Source organism: Cervus elaphus, chromosome 29 (genome assembly GCF_910594005.1).
Source record: "Cervus elaphus chromosome 29, mCerEla1.1, whole genome shotgun sequence".
In the NCBI taxonomy this organism is placed as follows: Eukaryota; Metazoa; Chordata; class Mammalia; order Artiodactyla; family Cervidae; genus Cervus; species Cervus elaphus.
This window is the reverse complement of record NC_057843.1, coordinates 51924196-51944630: the sequence shown is the minus strand read 5'-3', so window position 1 is coordinate 51944630 and position 20435 is coordinate 51924196. Positions and strand designations below refer to the sequence as shown.

The window sequence follows — 20435 nt, the reverse complement described above, 5'->3', positions numbered from 1 at the left end:
TCCTGTCTTTCAAAGATATTCTAAAATCTCCTGATTGTTGTGGGTTTATATATTTAAACACTTTGATACCATCATTTTAGTGTCTTGTTAAAACAAAGAAGAGCTGAAAGGGTTCTCAGAGCATCCTGAATCTATTCTGTAGTCACAGTTTCTAAAACTTCTTGGTCTTCCCCAATGTCTACAACTGCTTTTAGAAATATCAATACAATATTCCGACCTACTGGTGAAGGAAACGAATACAACACATCTAAAATGACAATGAATGCGGGTTAGAGGCCCTAGGGTCCTGTCTTACTCTACAACTTACTAGTAAACCACTTATGTGCTACAAATTGTAGGTGCTCATTTGTTAGATGAAAAGGGGGTAATTCTACATGAACTACAGATTCCTCCTACTGTAATATTTCATAATAAAATTTCTCTATATTATCACTAATTTTAACTAAAAAATTAAAATCTAACTTTCTCTTTTAAAAATCAAACAGTAATTTCCATTGTCCTTTAGTAATGGGCTAGTTCAAAATTTATCAAGATTCCATATTAAAGAAAGTCATACTAAGTACTTTTAAAAAAATTAAACACAGACTTTGTAGCACAATAACAAGGTGCCCTCAAATCATGTTTCCCTTATTTACTACAAATTATCAGCTCTGCATTTAAGTTGAAATAAAATTAATATATTATTTTGAAGAGTAAAAATTTCTTATGAAGATCAATTTTTCTTTTCTGTCCATACAAACAGAAGTATGGAATGACATTAGATGTCAGGTTTATTAGGCAATATAATGGAGTTTCTTGCTTATTTTTAGGAAAGGGGAATATCAATATTGAAACATTTTTTTCAACTTTTCATTAAAAATGAGATCATACACCCCTCCTATAAAAAGAATTGTCAATTTTCTCATCTGCAAAACAAGGGCACTGAATCAGCTGACTACATTCATTTGGAACGCAATTCCTTCAAGTTTATCTTAAAGAGTCTCCCTATATCTAGTATTAAGGTTCTAAAGAAAGGCAAATGTGTAACTAATGACATGTTTTGATTGTTTATTTCTTAGAGTTCAAATGTCCACCATTCACTTTGGTCTAAGCTAAGACCAAGGGGATACAATGCAGACAGGAGGGGAAAACAGAAAGCTCCCACACAAGTTGTCAAGTATTGCAGTCAGATGCAACTAATCTGTTTGAAAAATAATCTTCTCTGTATCTTTAAAGTGATAACTTTATACCTGCAATGCTTCTTGTTTCAAACTGATTTTCTCTGGCTCTTCCTGAACACTTTCTGAGGAATCGTCAACCTCTTCAATTTCTGAGGAGGAAGGACTCTCTACGGTCACAGTCACAGGAAAATCTGATTGCTTTAAAAAAAGAAGACAAAGTTGTATAAAAGATAACATGAACAAGATACCAAATACCCAAATATTAAAGGACATTTAACACAAGTGATCTGAGCTATCAAGTCATTATTTGTAAATGTCTCCCACTGCTCCTTAGTCTAAAACAAGCAACGACAAGTAAAACTACAGTAACTTATTTTTACTATGTTACTGTACAGACCTCTGGTGTACATGGTTAGGATTAGTATTTGGAGTTGTCCATATTATTTTATTAAGTTTCTTTCATAGAAGACAAGTAAGGAGCCAGGGTAAACATTTTTTTCTCAGATCACCTTTATGCTGCAAACTAGAAATTTATTCTTCACCATCAGACACAAATAGTCTGGGAGAAAACGTAGTTTTTAGGAGGGCAATTCATCAGTAAGGGGACTGGTAAAGAATCAGAAGAATAATTAGAAAGTCAACATATCTAAACTGTGAATAATAAACAGAATTTTTTTAAAAAATTAGTCACCTACATACACAATTAAAACTGACCTATCAAAAATTTCATTTTCTCATCATCCTTAAGCCAAAACTAGTGTAATTATAATTCAATTCTCCTATTGAGCTTCACTGCCACTGGAATGCTGTTCAATAAGACACTTCCATTTAAAAACTGACCTGGTCACAACCCCATAAAAGTCTATGGGTCAAAAGGATGTGTGTTAGTTTTACATAACTGTGCAGAAGACAAGTCACTAGGATATCATTCTGACAAGCCCTGCAGGAGAGGAAACTCCCAATAATAGAATGAGGCATCCAGGGGCAGGACTGACATCCAAGGTGCTCTTCTTTTAATCTCAACAGAGCAACTCCACAGTCTCCTAAGGCCACTGGCAGGATCACCTTGCTCCAAGGCCATGAGGCTGTAAAAGAAGGCAAGTGTGCAGCCTTGGTGAGGAAGAAGGGACACTCAGAGAGCAGAGGTTTGGGATATGTTGCTTCACATTGGCTTGAAATCAGGAACTTGTACAGACGGCCCCCAAACAACATCTTCTGAAAACACATGAACACCCTTGGGTGTGACAGCTCCATGTAAGGGGTTAGAAATGACAATCAAGCTCGCCTTACCGGGTAACCGCCGACTTGCGGGCTGGAGAACCCACTGACTCGTTTACAGACAACCACAAGGCTCCCAGTGGGCCATATCCATACAACTACACAGGGGCAATGGGAGAACGACGAGACGGGTTTTAAATGGATTTATTTCAGAGAGGGAGCTGTTTTTTGTAAGGCTCTGTTCAGTTTAAAAAGCAAAGAGTATGACCTTCCACCCTTCCCAATTCAACCCCCTGTATACAATAAATATCATAACCACATACCTGCAACTGATTACACACATCACGAGCTTTGATTAAAGGAAAACCCCTAAAAAGATATTAACAAAACAAAGTTATATCTTGATGTATACACATCACTAGTTAAATGCATTTAATATAAGTTCCTAGTATCATGTACAATATCCACATAGAATTGTATATAAAAATAAGTCAGCTCAAAACAAGGACCTGGAAGGCTCTGCTATGAAAAAAAGTGAACAGAATTTAGCAGACTCGCTTTGTGACAACTCTCTGAACTGATGAGAGGCACCGTTGACTCCTACATTCAGGGAGGTTGAGATTTCAGTCTACCTTCTTAACTGGTGGTATGAATCGTTCTCTAATTTACAACTCCTTGTGAGGACGATGGACCTGAGATTAATAACTGCCTCAAGAAGAAGATATGAAAACACAAAGCTCTTAAACTAAAGTGCAAAGACTGGGAATTCAATATGATAGTTTATGCTTTAAAAATCTATATTACCATTTGCAAGAAAGTAGTCAGTTGTCCAATGGGGATTATAAATATCAACTAAATGTGAGCAATTGAACAGGTATTTTACTCAGTAATTACTTCAAGTGCTATTTAAAATCAATTCTCTTTGTTTTCTTAAGCAATTGTTAACACCGAATTTCATCAATGTGCTCAGATGCTCAGTTGTGTCTGACTCACTGTGATCCTACGGACTCTAGCCCACCAAGCTCCTCTGTCCATGGGATTTTTCAGGCAGGAACACTGGAGTGGGTTGCCATTTCCTCCTCCAGGGGATCTTCCCAACCCAGGGACCAAACCCACGTTTCCTGCGTCTCCTGCATCGCCAGGTGGATTCTTTACCACTAGCGCCACTCTGATTTTATGAATATTACCAAATAAGTCACTTGAAAATAACCTAGAGCAATTTATTTCATCTAGCAAGCCTAGACCTATAGTTGAAAAATTTTACTCACAGCTCTATGACAAAATTACTATGAACTTATCCCCTGCATAAGTAATCAGCTAAAGCTAGTTAAGTCTACTTTGACAAACTAAATCTGATTTACTGAATTAAGCTGGTTGATTTAGATTAGGTCTAATCCATATTTCTCACCCATTCTGCAATAAACTATTCCCATGCCTAAAATGTCTTTTTTCCCATTCCTACAGATCCAAATATCTACTTCTATGCTATAGGGCTTGACTCAAATACATCTGCCTTTACTGCAGCTTTTCTCATCTGCACGACTGGAGAGAATTTTAGTCCCCTCAGGACTCCCGCCGGGTTACCTCTGTTGTCACACTTGAGAAACAACTTCAAACTTCCAATTATTTTTTTTCTTTCTTAGAGGACTCATTAGGCAGAAGCCATGTGAGTTATCTTTCTTCCTCTATAGAAACCACCAGAGACCTCCCACATAATAGAAGCTCCAAAATAAAGAATTCCAAATGACTGAAAGACAGGGAATGAAAACACTCTACCTGCTCCTCTTTGCACGCTCTGCCGTTCGCCATGGCAGGAAGCCAGACACACCGGGAGGCAGAGGTTCCGGGGCGTAAGAGTCTTTACCAGTGGAGGGTTTCTTTCCATTACCTACAGGTTTCTTTGTGGCCAATCCTGTTTGAGAAATCACAAAAAGAAGGAATCAAATGCACTAAAAGCCTAGAGCGACTATCACATGCGTACACACTGAAGGGAATACAACAGGCACTTCACAATGATGTCCAGGCCATTAGAAACACGATTGTTTTGTGAAAATGTTTTACACAGGCCAGCAATTTTTAAAAATGTAAGTCCACTGCAGTAACGAGTTATTTTAACTAAAACAAAAGTACTGAGGTATGCAGAACATGCAAAAATAAATTTTTGAAAAATCCCAAAGAATAGTACATTTTATGTATCACGCAGACACACTCAATATTAATCTTAGAACACCTTTGGCATTTCTGAATCCCAAAAATAGAGAAACATAAATACACCCATGACTTCTGCCAAATCAAATCTTCGGGATTAGACCAAGATTTCATTTTAAGATTATTTTTTCTATGTAAAAACAAATAAAAGTGATGACTGTATACAAGTTGCCAGGTGGTAGATGAGTCAATGTTACCCTCCTGTAAGTCTGCTGACCTTCACTGTTCATTTGATTTCATATAGAAAACACAAAAAAAACACACACAAAAAGTGAAACCCACTGGATGAAAGAGTGAAATGCGGAGACATACCCTACACTTCAGTACTAAAGAGTCAAGTATTTTTATAAGAAACATTTGGTAGCAAAAAAGAGACTCACAAGCTAATACTTTCTTTAGAACAAACCATATGCTAAAATTCACATTTAAATCTTTAACTTGAACATTACTGAAAACAAGCATCATAGGTTAAAATAATTGTATTTATTCTTCAAACCTACTGTACTTTACCAGCATTAGGATGGCATGTAAAATAGAGTGTATGTGGTGATACAGGACAAATGTTTCATATAGTGTAGCTTACTGGTAACAACCACGTGGTCCTGTGTGATTTCTTTGGATAAATTTACATGCCTCAAAATACAGAGGGGCTCAGTTCATTTTGTTTTTTAACTTAATTAAAAAAAAAAGTCTATATGCACATAGTTTGTATGTGTACACCTTTACTTGCAGAAAGTAATGCAAATATATTTATAATTAAAATTTTAAAAATTACATTTGTCTCATTAGGAGATAAAAACATTTCCGATAAAAGTTCCCATCTTTTTAAGGCATACATAATTACATTGTAGATGTGACACAATTCACACAGCTATTTAACTCCTATACTCACCTGAATCTACCTACATAGCCAGACATTGATTTGGCTTACCTCTATGTCTCCAAATAACTGAAGCAAATATAAAAGAAAAAAAAAAAGCCCAAGAAAGAAAATAAAATTACTCTTAAAATAGCTCAGTGAGCTTGTAAACATCAGTTACATTTCCACTTTGTTTAATCATGCTAAATTAAAAAAAATTTGTTTTATTCTCATTTCATGATGCCCTATTCTATACCACCACATACTATTACCGAATTTCTAACATGTTTTATATATACATGTTTTATTTACCTATATTTCTATTTCTAATATTATAGCAAGTCAAATTAGCTATTTTAAGAATGCTTTATACATTATATAAACTTTTAATAATACTATATAATTAGTGTGATATAAAAATCTTAATTTCTTTTTATATACCATTTGATTATTACCAAACTATCACCGTCTTAAAGTAACAATTGGCAGACAAATCATAAGCTATTTTTGATTTAATAAACATTTTGGACAACTTCTATTTAACACATTGTTCTCTAAGCAAGCTGATTAATGGGGAATCAAAATCATACATCTTTTAGTAGAAAAAAAAAGTTGTATTTCTGAAGATGCTTATAATAGCTTATTTCAGGTTATTTCCAATTTTTCACAAATTTCAATTGCAAAATACTAGAAGTAATCATCAACCAGGAAATATTGTCAAAATAACAAACTTTTTATGAAATGTAAACACAGAAGTTGGTTATTAACATCTCTTTAAATTCATTTATAATTTCTATATTCTATAAATTCTTATGATACATATCAAGGCAATTATAGTCCTATTAATAATATCTATGTGGTTAATACTGGCTGTTTTAATTTCAGCACATTAGAAAACATAACGGTTATAAGTTATAGTAGCATTAAAAAAAAAAGTTACCAATTCTAATAGTAGCTTTTCCTTTTCGACTACTTCCCAAAATTATGGTTCTCTTTTTCTGTCTGGCAGCTTTGGATGGTTCCTTCACTGGTTCCTTCACGGATGGAGAAGTTATCCATTGGTACTGAGAAAGAAATAATAAATATGCCACTTAAGTTACAAGTAATTTATCAAGGTTTGATCTTAATTGGAAATTAAAACATTTTAAGTTAATAAAAGGTTTCTGACAGCATTTCTGGGGACCTGAATTAAAGAATTGCACAATATTTTCAGAAACAGAAAAGCCATTTGATTTGACTAAAAGCTTAGTTTAAGATGGCAGAAAGTATCCTTATAATTTTTTTTTTTTTTAAGAAAGACATTAAAGTGAAATTCTTTCTAGAAAACTAAAACATGTTATACCTCTGACTTGGCACTTCTTCCATTCTGGAGAACTTTTTTGATAATGGCTTTCATCACAGAATGATCTAAAGTAAAATAAATTGAAATGAGAGTACTTATTTCCCAATGAGTGGCTATTTCCATTTAAAAACAAAAGCCAACTAACTACTGCTTTACCCATAAAATTAAATATGAAGTCTACATTATATAATAATATACCTATTTCTCCCTTTGTATATTCTAATTTCTTCCTCAAAAACCTAAGATGCCATCTTGCAGACTGACCCCAGGGGCTATTTGGGTAGCAGCAAAAGTAAAATTTAAACACTTCGCATCTAAAGTGGCATTGGGTACCTCTGGATAGAAAGCAGAGTCTGAGAACTGTCCAGACACACAGATACCTCAAAGGTATCTAAAATATCAAACCAAAGTCTCGATATTCCCTCAAAAGCTGCTCCTCCCATCAGCCCCCTCCTAAGTGGTACCACCCAGTTGCGCACTTAATCATCAAGGACTTGACTCTCTGTTAATCCTTCCTTCATACCCCACATCTAATCCATCTGCAAGTCTTGTTAGTTACACCCTCAAAATACAACCTGAATTCAATCGCTTTTCACTTGCTCCAAACTTCCAAGCTAAGCTAAGCCATAAACATCTCTCATTTGGATCACTGAAACAGTCTCCTAACTGGTCTCCCTGTTTCTCTTCTATGCCCCAGCCCCCCAAGTCTATTCGCTATGCCAGGGTCATCTTATTGAGACATTATTTAGATCATGCCTTTTTCCAGTTCAAAACCCTCTACTCATTTAGAATAACCATGTCTTTACTCTGGCCTTCAAGACTTTACAAGATCAGGCCCTGGCTAGCTCCTTGACCTCATGGTATACCACACTCTTCCTCACTCAGTGCTCTGGCTATGTTGGCCTCCTTACTTTCCCTTAAATATTCCACCCACCTACATGCTTGCATCCTCATTGTCCCCTTGTCCTGGAATGTGCTTTCCCCAGATCTTCCATGGCTTGCTCCTCTCTTCATTCAGGTCTCCACTCAAACATTACTTCTCTGGTAAACTTGTCCCCTAGAAAGCAGATCCAATGTAGGCCTACCTGCCCCCTCACTCACTTCACATTAAGGTATCTTTTCACTTCCTACTATCTAAAACTATATTCCTCATCTGTTTACTCATTTCTACCTGAACTCCTTCAGTAGAATGTAAGCTCCATGACGGCAAGACTTTGTCTGTCTGGTTCAGTGCTTTATCTCTGGTTTAGTGCCAAAACCCATATCTGGTACACAAAAAGTATTAAAAATTTTTACTTGTTAAACTGACAAAGGAATAAAGCACTCGTTCCAAGAACTGCACAAGAAGGAAATAAGGCGCTTGGCAGAAGCAAGATTATCTACATTCATCTTCAGAGTAGAGGCAAGAATGATTTACAAGTATAATTCATTTTAATCAGTAAATTATCTGCTAAAAACATAAGGGAAATGCAACATTAGGGAAGGGCAGCTGACCCTGAACAACACAGGTCTGAACTTTGTGGGTCTAGTTACACAGATTTTTTTCAGTAAATATATACTACTGTTCTACTCAATCCAAGGTTGGATGAATCCACAGAGGCAGAACCACTGACTATAAAGTTATACCCAGATTTTCAACTGTGTGGGGGTCAGCAACAGTAACCCCAAGTTGTTCAAGGGTCAACTGTGTAGTTAAACACGTTAGGTTTTTAAAATCATCAATACATTAAAAAGTGCTTTTGTTTTGCTATTTTTTAATCAATTTTTTAAAAAGTGACCACATACCAACAAGTGGATTTTTTCTTATATCCAGAACGACCAGAGTTCTATTGGTTTCAAGGGCTTTTAGTAAAGCATTTGCTCCTTCATTGGTGAGGCCACACTGCTGCAGGTCAAGTGCTTTTGGTGAAAGACAAAAAGGTCACTTGCTAACTCTATACAGATTAAACATATAGACAACTCTCATTTTCCCATGTGTGGAAGAGTCCTGCATAAAACCAGTCATGGCAGGTTTGTAATCTGGGGTATTGAAAAAAACATAAAAATATATGCACACACATAATGCAAAATCCAATTTAAAAACCTCTTCTTGGATGTACAATGATTACCCTGCATTTAGTACCAATAAATCATCCAGCATATTTTACAATTCTAGAACTGAAGAATAAATTGCATATAACCTATGAGCACAAAACAAAACGAAACGAATCTCAGTTCACAATGAGCAAGGGTAGGGAAGGTGGAAGCTGCTCAGTCCTGTCCAACACTTTGCGACCCTATGGAGTGTAAGTCCATGGAATTCTCCAGGCCAGCATCCTGGAGTGGGTAGCCTTTCCCTTCTCCAGGGGATCTTCCCAACCCACGGATCAAACCTAGGTCTCCCACATTGCAGGTGGATTCTTTACCAGCTGAGCCACAAGGGAAGCCCAAGAATACCTGAGTGGGTAGCCTATCCCTTCTCTAGTGGATCTTCCAACCCAGGAATTGAACCAGGGTCTCCTGCATTGCAGGTGAATTCTTTACCAACTGAGCTGTCAGGGGAGCCCACCAAGGGCAGTGGTGGCACTGTAAACCCCACAAGCAAAAACTGGTGAAGCTCAGAAACTGCACTGCATTCTTTTGATCATGATCTTGAGTTCCAAACCACTCTTGAAACTGGTTAAAAGGGGAGAACAAAGTAGAAAAAGTATAATAACTGCTTTAGAATAAATAAGACAAAGAAGTCTAAGAGGATACAAATAACAACAAACTCAAAGAATGTGTGAATAGAAAATACATGCTAAAAGCCTATCATGAAAGAATGTTGGTCAACAGCACTTTCTGTAAAAGGTCAGACAAAATACAGGACAAATGACTGTGAATTCTAATAGTTCTGGGGCTGAACAACCTATTCATTTAAACCAAAGGTATCATCAGTACAAAAGCATAGGTATTAAAAAATACTAAATGAAAGGAAACTATCATCAGTCTTTTTCTAAAGTGCTGTATGTCCTTGGGTTGGGAAGATCCCCTAGAGAAGGAAATTCAACCCACGTCAGTATTCTTACCAGGAAAATCCCATGGACAGAGGAGCTTGAGGGACTACAGTCTGTGTGGGGTTGCAATGAGTCAGACACAATTGAGCAACTGACCACAGCATATATACTATTACAGTAAAATAACTGGTGTCTTTCAAAACCCCATGGCACACAGAAATAGCAAGTCAGACGTGCGGATCTGAGAGGGCATGATGCAATCCTTACACACTCTCACAGCAGACAAATGGACACGGTATAATTAATCAACTAGTCAAATTAATACAAACAGTCACTAAATCTCACCAGTAAATCAAGTGAATACAAAATAAAATAAAATGTGATTATTCACCTATCAGATTAGGTCATCATGTAATAAAAGCTTTCAAAATCAGTATGCCCTTTTGATTCATCAATTCTCTAAGAATTTAACCAAAAGAAATAATCAGATATAGGCCAGGATGTGTATGAGAACTGTAATTTAAAAATGGGACACAGCTTATACACAAGAGTGAATAAGCTAAGTGTACTGTGGCATGTTCATATAAGGGAACACTGAACAGTCACTAAAAATGATGCTATAGATGTAAATTATTGACTTGTTAGGATGCTTACACTTTATTAACTAAAAAAAGTCGCATAAGAAAGGGAGAGGTCTTCATTTTTGTAGTTTTACAGGTTTTAAAAGTGCTGTAAGCCCGTGTTTGTGAGGGTTAGGCTACAAACTGGCACAACATTTCTGAATGGCAGTTTGGCAATGTGTACCCAAAGTCTTAAAAATATCTCACACTTAATCATTCCACTTTTAGTAACTCATTCCACAGAAATAATCTTGATGGACACAGGGATGTATATACAATGTGTTCACATTGTTTCTGATAGGGAAAACCAAACTGTCTAAACCTAATTGCAAAGAACTGATTAAACTACAGGACATCAATATGATGGAATACTACATGAGACATCATTAAGTGAAAAAAGCAGGAATATGAAATAGCAAGTATACTACATTCTATTTTTGTAATCCCTAAATGTATAAATATATTTATAGAAAGAAAAAAAAGACTGAACGTATACACACCAAAATGAACGGTGATTATGTCTGGGCATTAAGATTACAGGTAATTGCTCTCCTGTTACTTTGTATTTTCTATAAAGAATATATGCAAATCAGAGAAAGTTTAAAAGTAAAATAAAAGCTACTGAAAAAAATGAAATTAAAAAAATAAAAATCCTATGGCAACAGTTATCATGCCAAAAGCTAAGTATATCTAGTTGAAAAATTCAATATATTCAATTTTAGAATTTACCTCTCAGCCATAAATCCTCACTAAGAGATTCTGCAAAACCATTTGCACCAAGGTCACCAATGAGTGTGTTGCAGTTCAGAGTGATGCGCCTCAAACCAGCCATGCAGTCAAGATCAGGTCTCCTGTAACGAAGACTCTCAGCCCAGGTTTCTTCATGCCTTCTGATGGTCTGATACTTCAGATTGAATGGGACGAAAGTAAGTCACTTGAATGAAGAAACAGCGTATGCCTACTGAGTATAGTTTATTATGTCAGAGATTTACACACACGTACGTACCAAGCATATATGACAGGAGAAATTAAACAGTTAATTCTGCTTTAGGGATCCAGTGACCCAGATTCAAGTCTGTCAGTGATCAGACTCTAGCCACTGGATGACTGTTTTTGATTAGCTATATAAAGTTTGACAATTCAGTTACAGTTTAAGAATTTTATTTCCCTTATCTGCCAACCCAGGGAATTAGTTCTAAATTCTGTCATTGCTGAGGCTCTAAATTTTATCATTCTGTCCTCCAGTGGTCTCCAAACACTTGACTGGGCACCCTCTAAGAAAAATTTTAATATGCATCTTATTTATTAACAAGTTATATACATGAAGTTCTATACATATAGTTTGTGTACACTGTAAACGACACATTTTTTAAATGGTACAAAAGTAAATGGGTTCTAATATCTTCTTCTAACTTCTAAGGTATTAGTTTAAAAACTATATTTACAAAATGGATCTCACATACTACTTCAGATATATACACCAACTTTAAAGGCCTGGACTATGAAAAGTCAGTTTGATGTGCCTTAGGAAATTGAGAGTTTGACATTTAACTACTAGCATTATCTTAAACATATTCAGTTCTTTATATTCATAAAATAAATTTTGTTAACAAGGAACATTGACTTTAAAGGAAAAAAATCTTATTACATTCTTGAACAAGACTCAAAGTTTCTCTGACACTAAAAGAAAAATCATTAGTGTCATTTTTCTATTAACAATAACTTATAAAAGCTACAAGCAGAAATAACAGCACACTTATACAGTGCTTATTATGTGCCAGGCACTATTTATCCAAATGAGTTGATTTAAACCTCATAACAAAGCACAGAGGTTAAGCAATTTGCCCATGGTCATCAGCTATGAAACGGGGAGAGATGAAATCTGAACCTAGGACATTTGGCTTCAGCACGCAAGCTCGCCACCATTTTCTATCCCAGGGAATCAATGGATTTGCCCTGTACAGGTCCAAAGCATTTTTAAATTTTTTAAATTTAAATTAAAAAATTTTCAGCTTTGTGGGCCATACAGTTTCTGTGGCAACTACTCATCACCATGGGTGTAGGGTGAAAGTAGCCTTAGTTAGTTACCATGCAAACAAGGGGTGTGGCTATGTTCCAAAAAGCTTTCTTCACAAAATCAGGGGATGGGCTGGGTTTGGCCCCCTAGCCATAGTTTACCTATCCTTGATCTGTACCATCAAAGTATTAAAAAGGCTTCATGTCAAATTATTAAATAATTTTAGGCCTAAACACAGTAAATATAACCACTATAAAGTTGTTAAGGCAGTATTTTTAAAACTATAGAGAGCTCTGAAGTAGTAATTTTTATTAGTTTATAGACTATAGCATCTAATAAACACTTAACATTTACGTCTTGTTGAAGACTATAATGACAAGTTTCTTCACAGTATTACAATAAATGTTTTCAATAACTAAAGATATAAAAGTATTTAAATATTATTATGTAGTATATATTAAATGTCTTATTTCTAAGATTAAGTGGACTGTCTTTACTAAATGGAAGAATCTCAAACTGAAAACTGGTCATATTCTTTCAACAAAACTAAAGCTGCACTCACATGTATCAAAAGACAAAAATCACTGCCATTTGTATCAAAAAGTTAATGTGCTTCAATCACGTATGTTTTCATGAAAGTTTAAACATAAAATCACCTTTAAGATCTTGGCCATGTGATCTGCTCCCTGCCATGTCAGATTACACCCCGTGAAGTTTATTGTCTTAAGAGTGACAGAGTTCTTTATACCTTGACAAACAACTAAAAGGAAAAAAAAAAAAAAAAAGAAAACCACACACACAATAAGATGAAGAGCCTATATATTGGTCAAACTTGACTTATTTGGTTTTCGTGAGTCAATTGGAGGTTTATAGCTAGATTCTTAAAATCACTGTTGACAATCTTCTCCAATAGGTAACTGACTGATCGATGCATTCTAAAATAAGTCAGTAACGAAGTGCTAGAGTGTTCAGTTTACAACAATAGTTTAATTCTATTTAGATACTAAAACTGAATACACTGAATACTGCAAACTTTATTCCTAACCACTGTTAAGTATTAGATACCTTTAAAGACACAGGGAAAAAAAAGAAAAACCTAAAAAGCATAAGACTCTTCTTACTTTCATTTCCAATGATATATCCCAATTTTCAATCAACAATTTAAATGTCAACTATAAACTCAGAATCTTATTAGGTACTATGCAATATAATACAGTAATATAAGATTGACGATCTCAAACTCTGTTCCCTCAAATTGAAATGCAGCCCCCCTTAGCCCTCCAGGCCAGTACTGAGCACAATGAACACACACGAATGCTTCAGCACCCCAACAGTCACCTTCTTTGTGATTACTTCCATGATACACCCCTGCCAACACTACTGAGTTTGCTCGCCTTTTAAATGCTCTTATAGTACTTTGAATATATCTCCTACTTTAACACATTCCACAGTGCATTATAATTATTACTGCAGATGGATGTTTTAACAGTTTAAAGATACAGATTTTTTTTGCTCTTGACATCTTGCTATTTCCCTTCCCATGATGTTTCTTAAAGAGAAACCACAAAAATATAAACAAACACAAAAAACAGAAAATACAAAATGTGTGGTTTGGGGCTTAACGCAAACTGAAGTAAAATTAGTGCTCAGAGTATCCAGCATGACAGACTTCCATGGTACAAATGAGAACGGACCGAGGTGTGAGCAGGTACGGGAGACAATCCAGGCGGGGAGCGCACCAAGAAAAGGCAGACAGGAATCAACACGGTGTGCAGTGAATCACAAGACTAGTCTGATGGGAAGAGACTTAAGACGGACACTTACTTTCTAAACCTCCATCTCCAATTGGACAATTCGCAAGAGACAGGTGCACCAAAGTGGCTGATTTATTCAATCCCTTTAATGAGGAAAAAAAGTTCAAAATTGTATTGGTTTAGTTCCCCCCAAAGCAACTACCAAATGTCGGCAGGACTCACTGAAGGCTTACCTTTGTTAACATCGTTAAGTCTCTCTCTCTCAGAACTAGCCCGTTAAGCTCCAGGTTCCTCAGCGCACCTGATGCACTTAAACAGCATTTAAGAGCTTTACACAACTGGAAGGTCACATCTTTATTTCTTATCGCAGGAACACGACTTCTGTAAACTTTATTTCTGTCAGAAGCTAAAGCAAAATTATTGTAAAATGAGTGATTTCAACCATACACTTTATCATCATTAAAAAGCATACACTCTGGGCTAAGGATTAGAAATGACTCCTGCCCTTTAAACCCTCTTTAAGGATGGACATATGTAAACTCAAAACTTTCACCACGTGAGATAAAGAAACATAATCTATATGTACAGAGGTTCCTATGGAAGCAAAACGTTATATCTAAGTGATGGCTTCATGATCACCCTGAAGCTGAATCTAGAAAGATGACACTACTTAGAGCTGGAGAGGGAGGTGGATTAACTGCAGAGGGAACACCCTTGTGTAGACATTCAGACCTGACACCTGCTGGGTGCTGTAAATACTGCAGGCGGGGATGACAGAAGGCCAGGGGTGCAAGTGGGAGAAGAAACAGAATAGAGATGTCACTCCACTCCAGTCTCAGTCCACCACTGAGCTGCTTTCTGACACTATAGATTAGTTTATTTTCTGGCGTTTTATAGATGAAACTATACAGTATGTAGTTTTGTTTTTTTTTTTTTTTTTCCAGGTCTTTTTTCACTCAGAGTAACTATTCTGAGAAACCTGTATGCAGGTCAAGAAGCAACAGTTAGAACCGGACATGGAACAATGAACTGGTTTAAAATTGGGAAAGGCATACATCAAGGCTGTATATTATCTCCATGCTTATTTAGCTAATACACAGACTACATCATGCTAAATGCCAGGATGGATGAAGCTCAAGCTGGAATCAAGACTGCTGGGAGAAATATCAATAACCTCAGATATGCAGATGATACCACCCTTATGACAGAAAGCAAAGAGGAACTAAAGAGTCTCTTGATGAAGGTGAAAGAGGAGAGTGAAAATGCTGGCTTAAAACTCAATGGCAAAAAAAAAAAATTCAGTGGCATCAGGTCCCATCACTTCATGGCAAATAAATAGGGAAACAATGGAAACAGTGACAGACTTTATTTTCCTGGGCTCCAAAATCACTTAGGATGATGACTACAGCCATGAAATTAAAAGATGCTTGCTCCTTGGAAGAAAAACTATGACAAACCTAGACAGCATATTAAAAAGAAAAGACATTACTCTGCTGACAAGGGTCTGTCTAGTCAAAGCTATGATTTTTCCAGTATTCATGTATGGATATGAGAGTTGGATCATAAAGAAGGCTGAATGCCAAAGAATTAATGCCTTTGAAGTGTGGTCTTGGAGAAGACTCTTGAGAATCTGACTGCAAGGAGGTCAAACCAGTCAATCCTAAAGGAAATCAGTCCTGAATATTTATGGAAGGACTGATGCTGAAGCTGAAGCTCCAATACTTTGGCCACCTGATGTGAAGAGCCGACTCATGGAAAAGACCCTGATGCTAGGAATGACTGAAGGCAGGAGAAGAAGGGGACGGCAGAGGATGAGATGGTTGGATGGCATCACTGACTCAGTGGACAGGAGTTTGGGCAAACTCCAGGAGATAGCGAAGGACAGGAAGCCTAGCAAGCTGCAGTCCATGGGGTCGCAAAGAGTAGGACATGACTGAGCGACTGAACAACAACAATTATTTTGCGATTTCTCCAGGCTGTTGTGGATATCGATAGCTCATTCCTTTTAATTGCTGGGTGGTATTTTGTTGTAAGGACATGCTACAATTTATCAATAAACCTACTGATGGACACGTAAGTGGTTTCCACTTTGGGGCTACTGAAAATAAAACTGCTCTGAACGTTTGAATATTAAAAAAATAAAAATAATAGAGATGCTGGCTGAACCAAGTCTGGGAGACAGTATGGCTTTTATCCCATAGGTCATGAGGGCTGGGGCTACCGCTGGCTCAATAAGGGTGCCGCCGCTGATTAGAAAAAGGAGCCCCGCTGCTGAAGGACCAATTAGATAAAGGGAATGATTAGAAAAAGAACCCTTCTTCAGGGCCAAAGAGCCCCATGAGGCTTGGCAGAGCACAGTTCAGATTTCATGCCTCTGTGCAAAACACAAGCTGTGCAACTAACATGCAATAATCCTGTGTGGGAACACTATTGCAAGCACTGTTTTAAACATATCTTTTTATTTTAGAACATCACTCAAGCTGAGTAGGCAGATGGACTTACAGGAACTAAGCCCACGGGCAGCAAAACCACCTAAGTGCTTCTGCAATAGTCCAGGCAAAATGTAACAATATGCATGAAGAAGCAAATTTAGGAAGAGGCCAAAATCTACAAGCTAGACCCACTGGATGCAAGACATAAAGAAAGTTCAAAAAAAAACAAAAAACAAAAAAAAAAAAAAAGAAAGTTCAGTGAAGGAACTATGAAGAGAATGCTTTCTGCCATATATTTTTCTTATATTCATGCAAAATATTAGGGAAAATCAAGTACAGTGGCCTTTAAGGTCCCTTTCAGCTGTAATTTCTTTTGATTTCTAAGTTATTACTTTGGTTAAGTAAAGTGCCTTCAGAGGTAAGGAACAGTTCCTACACCTGAATGGGATGCAGAGAATAATCTGACTTCCTTTCACCAGGGGATGGGCTGAGCTGTCCTTGGAGAAGAGTTAACAGATGGGGTGAACCCCAGATCCTAGAAAAGGGCCAGGTACATGAAAAGCATTCAGGTTTTTAAAAATAAATCATTTCCTCTCCTAGATCTGCACACATTTCCTCTGCTGGCTACTTTCTCTCATTCATAAACATCCTCAGGTATGTCCAATTAAAAAACATCTCTCAAAAAAAAAAAAAACATCTCTCAGAACTATAACTCATTGGATCTTCTTTGTGCCTTCAAACACCTGTCCTCCCTAAAACTCAGATCTATACCTTGGGCCCAGACCTGTTTACCAGTTGGCTCTAAAGCACTGAAGAAGAAGTAAGATCCTCTCCCCACCCCACTCCCTTCCCACTGTGCTCCTTATCTCTCAGAAAGATGTGGCTTTTCACCCAAGCTTGCTGTCTTCCTTTTTCTAACTGGTCACTAGGTCCCACCCATTCTGAATCATTGATCTCTTAAAATCCAGTCTAACCATTTATAACTTAATTTGGACCGTTAGATTAAATTTATCTGCATCCAATTAACTGCCTTTCATGTGGAGGTCAGAGTGAACTTCTAAATCAAAAGTCCATCTCATTGTTCTTAGCTTCCCACCGTCTTCAGGATAAACATCCCACCTTCTAACAGGACAAACAAAGCCCCTTTCTGTCTAGCCCCACAATTATTTCCGGTATCAACTCTCATCTCTTTCCCAAACCCTGAGTTCCACTCCTGTACCTTAGTTTTGCCATATTTTCTTATATTTCTCAACCTCTGACACAAACTGCTCCCTCCTGCCACCGCCGAAGCTTCTCCATGTCCTTAGAAAGCATGGTACCGCCTCCAAGGAGCCTACTCTGAACCTTTTCTTCCAAGATTCTGTGCTTTGCACAGGGGATAGGTGGAGGGGAAGGATAAATTAGGAGCCTGAGATTAACCTATACACACTATTATATATAAAATAGATGACCAACAAGGACCTAGTGTATAGCACAGAAAACTCTACTTGATAACCTGTATGGGAAAAGAATCTGAGAAAGAATGGATATATATATATATATGTATAACTGATCATTTTACTGTATACTTGAATCTACAATAACACTGTAAATCAATAACATGCCGATATAAAATAAAAAATTCAATTTAAAAAATCCTATCTCTGTAACTCCAGAACTCACTCTTTCAGAGTACTGACTACTATGCTTGTATCTACCTGCTGCCCGGGAGAAGGGAAGGTCACCCAGGGCAGGAGATGACTGAACTCACTCAAGTGCAAGGGTACTTTACACACATAATCTGCCTAAATCTAAGAACCCATGGAAAAAGTGGTTTTTAATGTCATTTTACAAGTGTGGGGATTGCAGTTGAAAAGTAGCCTGCCCAGGTCACAGACACTATAAGCTCTGGAATTCAAACCCTAAGCTGCCTTCACACTTGTGCGCTTTCCACTATGTGATACAACTCTTTTTTTTCCCCTGAGTCCTGTCTTTAATCAAAAGGAAATGAAGCTGGGATACACCAACTTCCTAATCTCTTTGTTCTGTACAAGGCAAAGTCTTTCAATAGACCAGGTAACATCTGTCGAACAATTAACAACGCTCCAAACTGTGCATTAACAGAAGTGAATCCTGCAACCACCACAGACACGTGAAGCCCACGTTAACAGATGAACACAGAGATCCTTAAGGCACTCGGCCGGGGTCGCGGAGCCGGCAGGAGTCCTAGGCCGCACGCCCCATCTCCTGTGCACACAGGGGCACTGGGCACCGTTCTAGCAACCAGGCTCCACCTCGCACCATCTACAACTCCGCTCCGCAGCGCGGACGGGGGCCCCTGAGAGCCGGAACTACAAACCTGTTTCGCCAAGCCACGGCTGGAAGCAGCTCTTGATGCAGATCAAGGGCAGATCTTTATCATTCTTGAGGGTGCTGAGAAGCGGCGCCCAGTCCGCCACGCGGAGGCGGTCGGCGTTGAAGTCCAGCACGCCCTCCCGCAGACAGGCGCGCACGGCGGGCAGCGGCACGGAGTCCTGCAGCGCGCACAGGTACTCATAATGCGAGAAGAAGTCGGCCGCGCTGTCGCGGCGCAGCTTCACCGAGTCGATCATGGCCCGGGCGCGGCCGCGGGGGACGCAGGCTGCGGACACGACGTCCGCACCCCGCCTTGGGGGCTCCGGGTCGCTACCCGGCTCCTGGGCGCCCACCGCCGGGCGGCTGCTGCCGCTCAGCCTGAGCAGGAGCGGCGGACCCGCCAGAAGACTCAGCGCCCCGGGCCCCAGCTAGGTCGCCCCCAGGATGCCGTGTTTCCGCGCTGCCTCCCGCCCCGCCGCACCGGCCGTTGGCGCCCGCCTCACCGCCCTCCGCGGCGCGGGACTGCGATTCAAGCCGGCAGGCGGGAGCACGAGTACGTCAGCGCGCTCCCCGTGCGTCAGCACGCAGGCCCCGCCTCCCGTGAGCACCGTGCCGGAGGATCAGGGCGGGAGCTTCGAGAAGAGGGCGGTGCAAAAGGTAGGTGGTTTAGGGCATTCGGGGATTACAAAAAGCGTTTACTGATCCGAATGAAAGTGAGATATGGTTGTATCAACGCATTTTACAGTGGTCGGTGGCTCAGAGGTTAAAGCGTCTGCCTGCAATGCGGGAGACCTGGGTTCGATCTCTGGGTTGGGAAGATCCCCTGGAGAAGGAAATGGCAACCCACTCCAGTATTCTTGCGTAGAGAATCCCATGGACGGAGGAGCCTGGTGGGCTACAGTCCACGGGGTCTCAAAGAGTCGGACACGACTGAGTGACTTCACTTACTCACTTATACTCCCGGTAAGTGTCTGTGCTTGCACCAGCCAAGAGAGGGAGTACACTCCGTAAGGGAGGCATGTACGGCTGAATGAAAAACACCTGTGGATCATTAAATCGTCACGTGTGTGTTAATTTCTGCAGAGAATTCTTATTTCTTTGGTTTCTGCCTACTTGACACAATCGTTGGCAAATGGTGACGTGTTCCATGCATTAAGAACATTATCATAATTACTAATAATCATTTTGTTTTGTACTGATAATGATGACTATGTCTGGTAAGTAGCACTTTGTGTGTCCTCAGTTCAGTTCAGTTCAGTTGTTCAGTCGCTCAGCCCTGTCCGACTCTTTGTGACCCAATGGACTGCAGCACGCCGGGCTTCCCTGTCCATCACCAACTCCTGGAGCTTACTCAAACGCATGTCCATCAAGTCAGTGATGCCATCCAACCATCTCATCTTCTGTCGTCCCCTTCTCCTGCCTTCAATCTTTCCCAGCATCAGGATCTTTTCCAATAGGAGTTCTTCGCATCAGGTGGCCAAAGTATTGGAGCTTCAGCATCAGTCCTTCCAATGAA

At 38.7% G+C, this 20435-nt stretch overlaps 1 protein-coding gene across 3 annotated transcripts in view; it reads right to left on the bottom strand.

Moving 5' to 3' along the window:
* The window catches only part of CEP78 (centrosomal protein 78), a 33724-nt gene extending 14268 nt beyond the window's left edge, over positions 1 to 19456 (bottom strand). For 2 of the 3 annotated variants that reach the window (XM_043891105.1, XM_043891106.1), the window contains exons 1-11: positions 18924 to 19456; positions 14387 to 14559; positions 14224 to 14296; positions 13056 to 13159; positions 11112 to 11286; positions 8573 to 8686; positions 6788 to 6852; positions 6386 to 6509; positions 4155 to 4290; positions 2702 to 2747; positions 1230 to 1358 (exon numbers count right to left, since the gene is read on the bottom strand). In XM_043891105.1, the coding sequence (XP_043747040.1) occupies positions 1230 to 1358; positions 2702 to 2747; positions 4155 to 4290; positions 6386 to 6509; positions 6788 to 6852; positions 8573 to 8686; positions 11112 to 11286; positions 13056 to 13159; positions 14224 to 14296; positions 14387 to 14559; positions 18924 to 19176 (1392 nt within the window). In that variant the 5' untranslated portion in view covers positions 19177 to 19456. The remainder of the gene's footprint in view (positions 1 to 1229; positions 1359 to 2701; positions 2748 to 4154; positions 4291 to 6385; positions 6510 to 6787; positions 6853 to 8572; positions 8687 to 11111; positions 11287 to 13055; positions 13160 to 14223; positions 14297 to 14386; positions 14560 to 18923) is intronic. The other variant, XM_043891107.1, reaches the window with a different exon arrangement.
* Between the last annotated feature and the right edge of the window lie 979 nt (positions 19457 to 20435).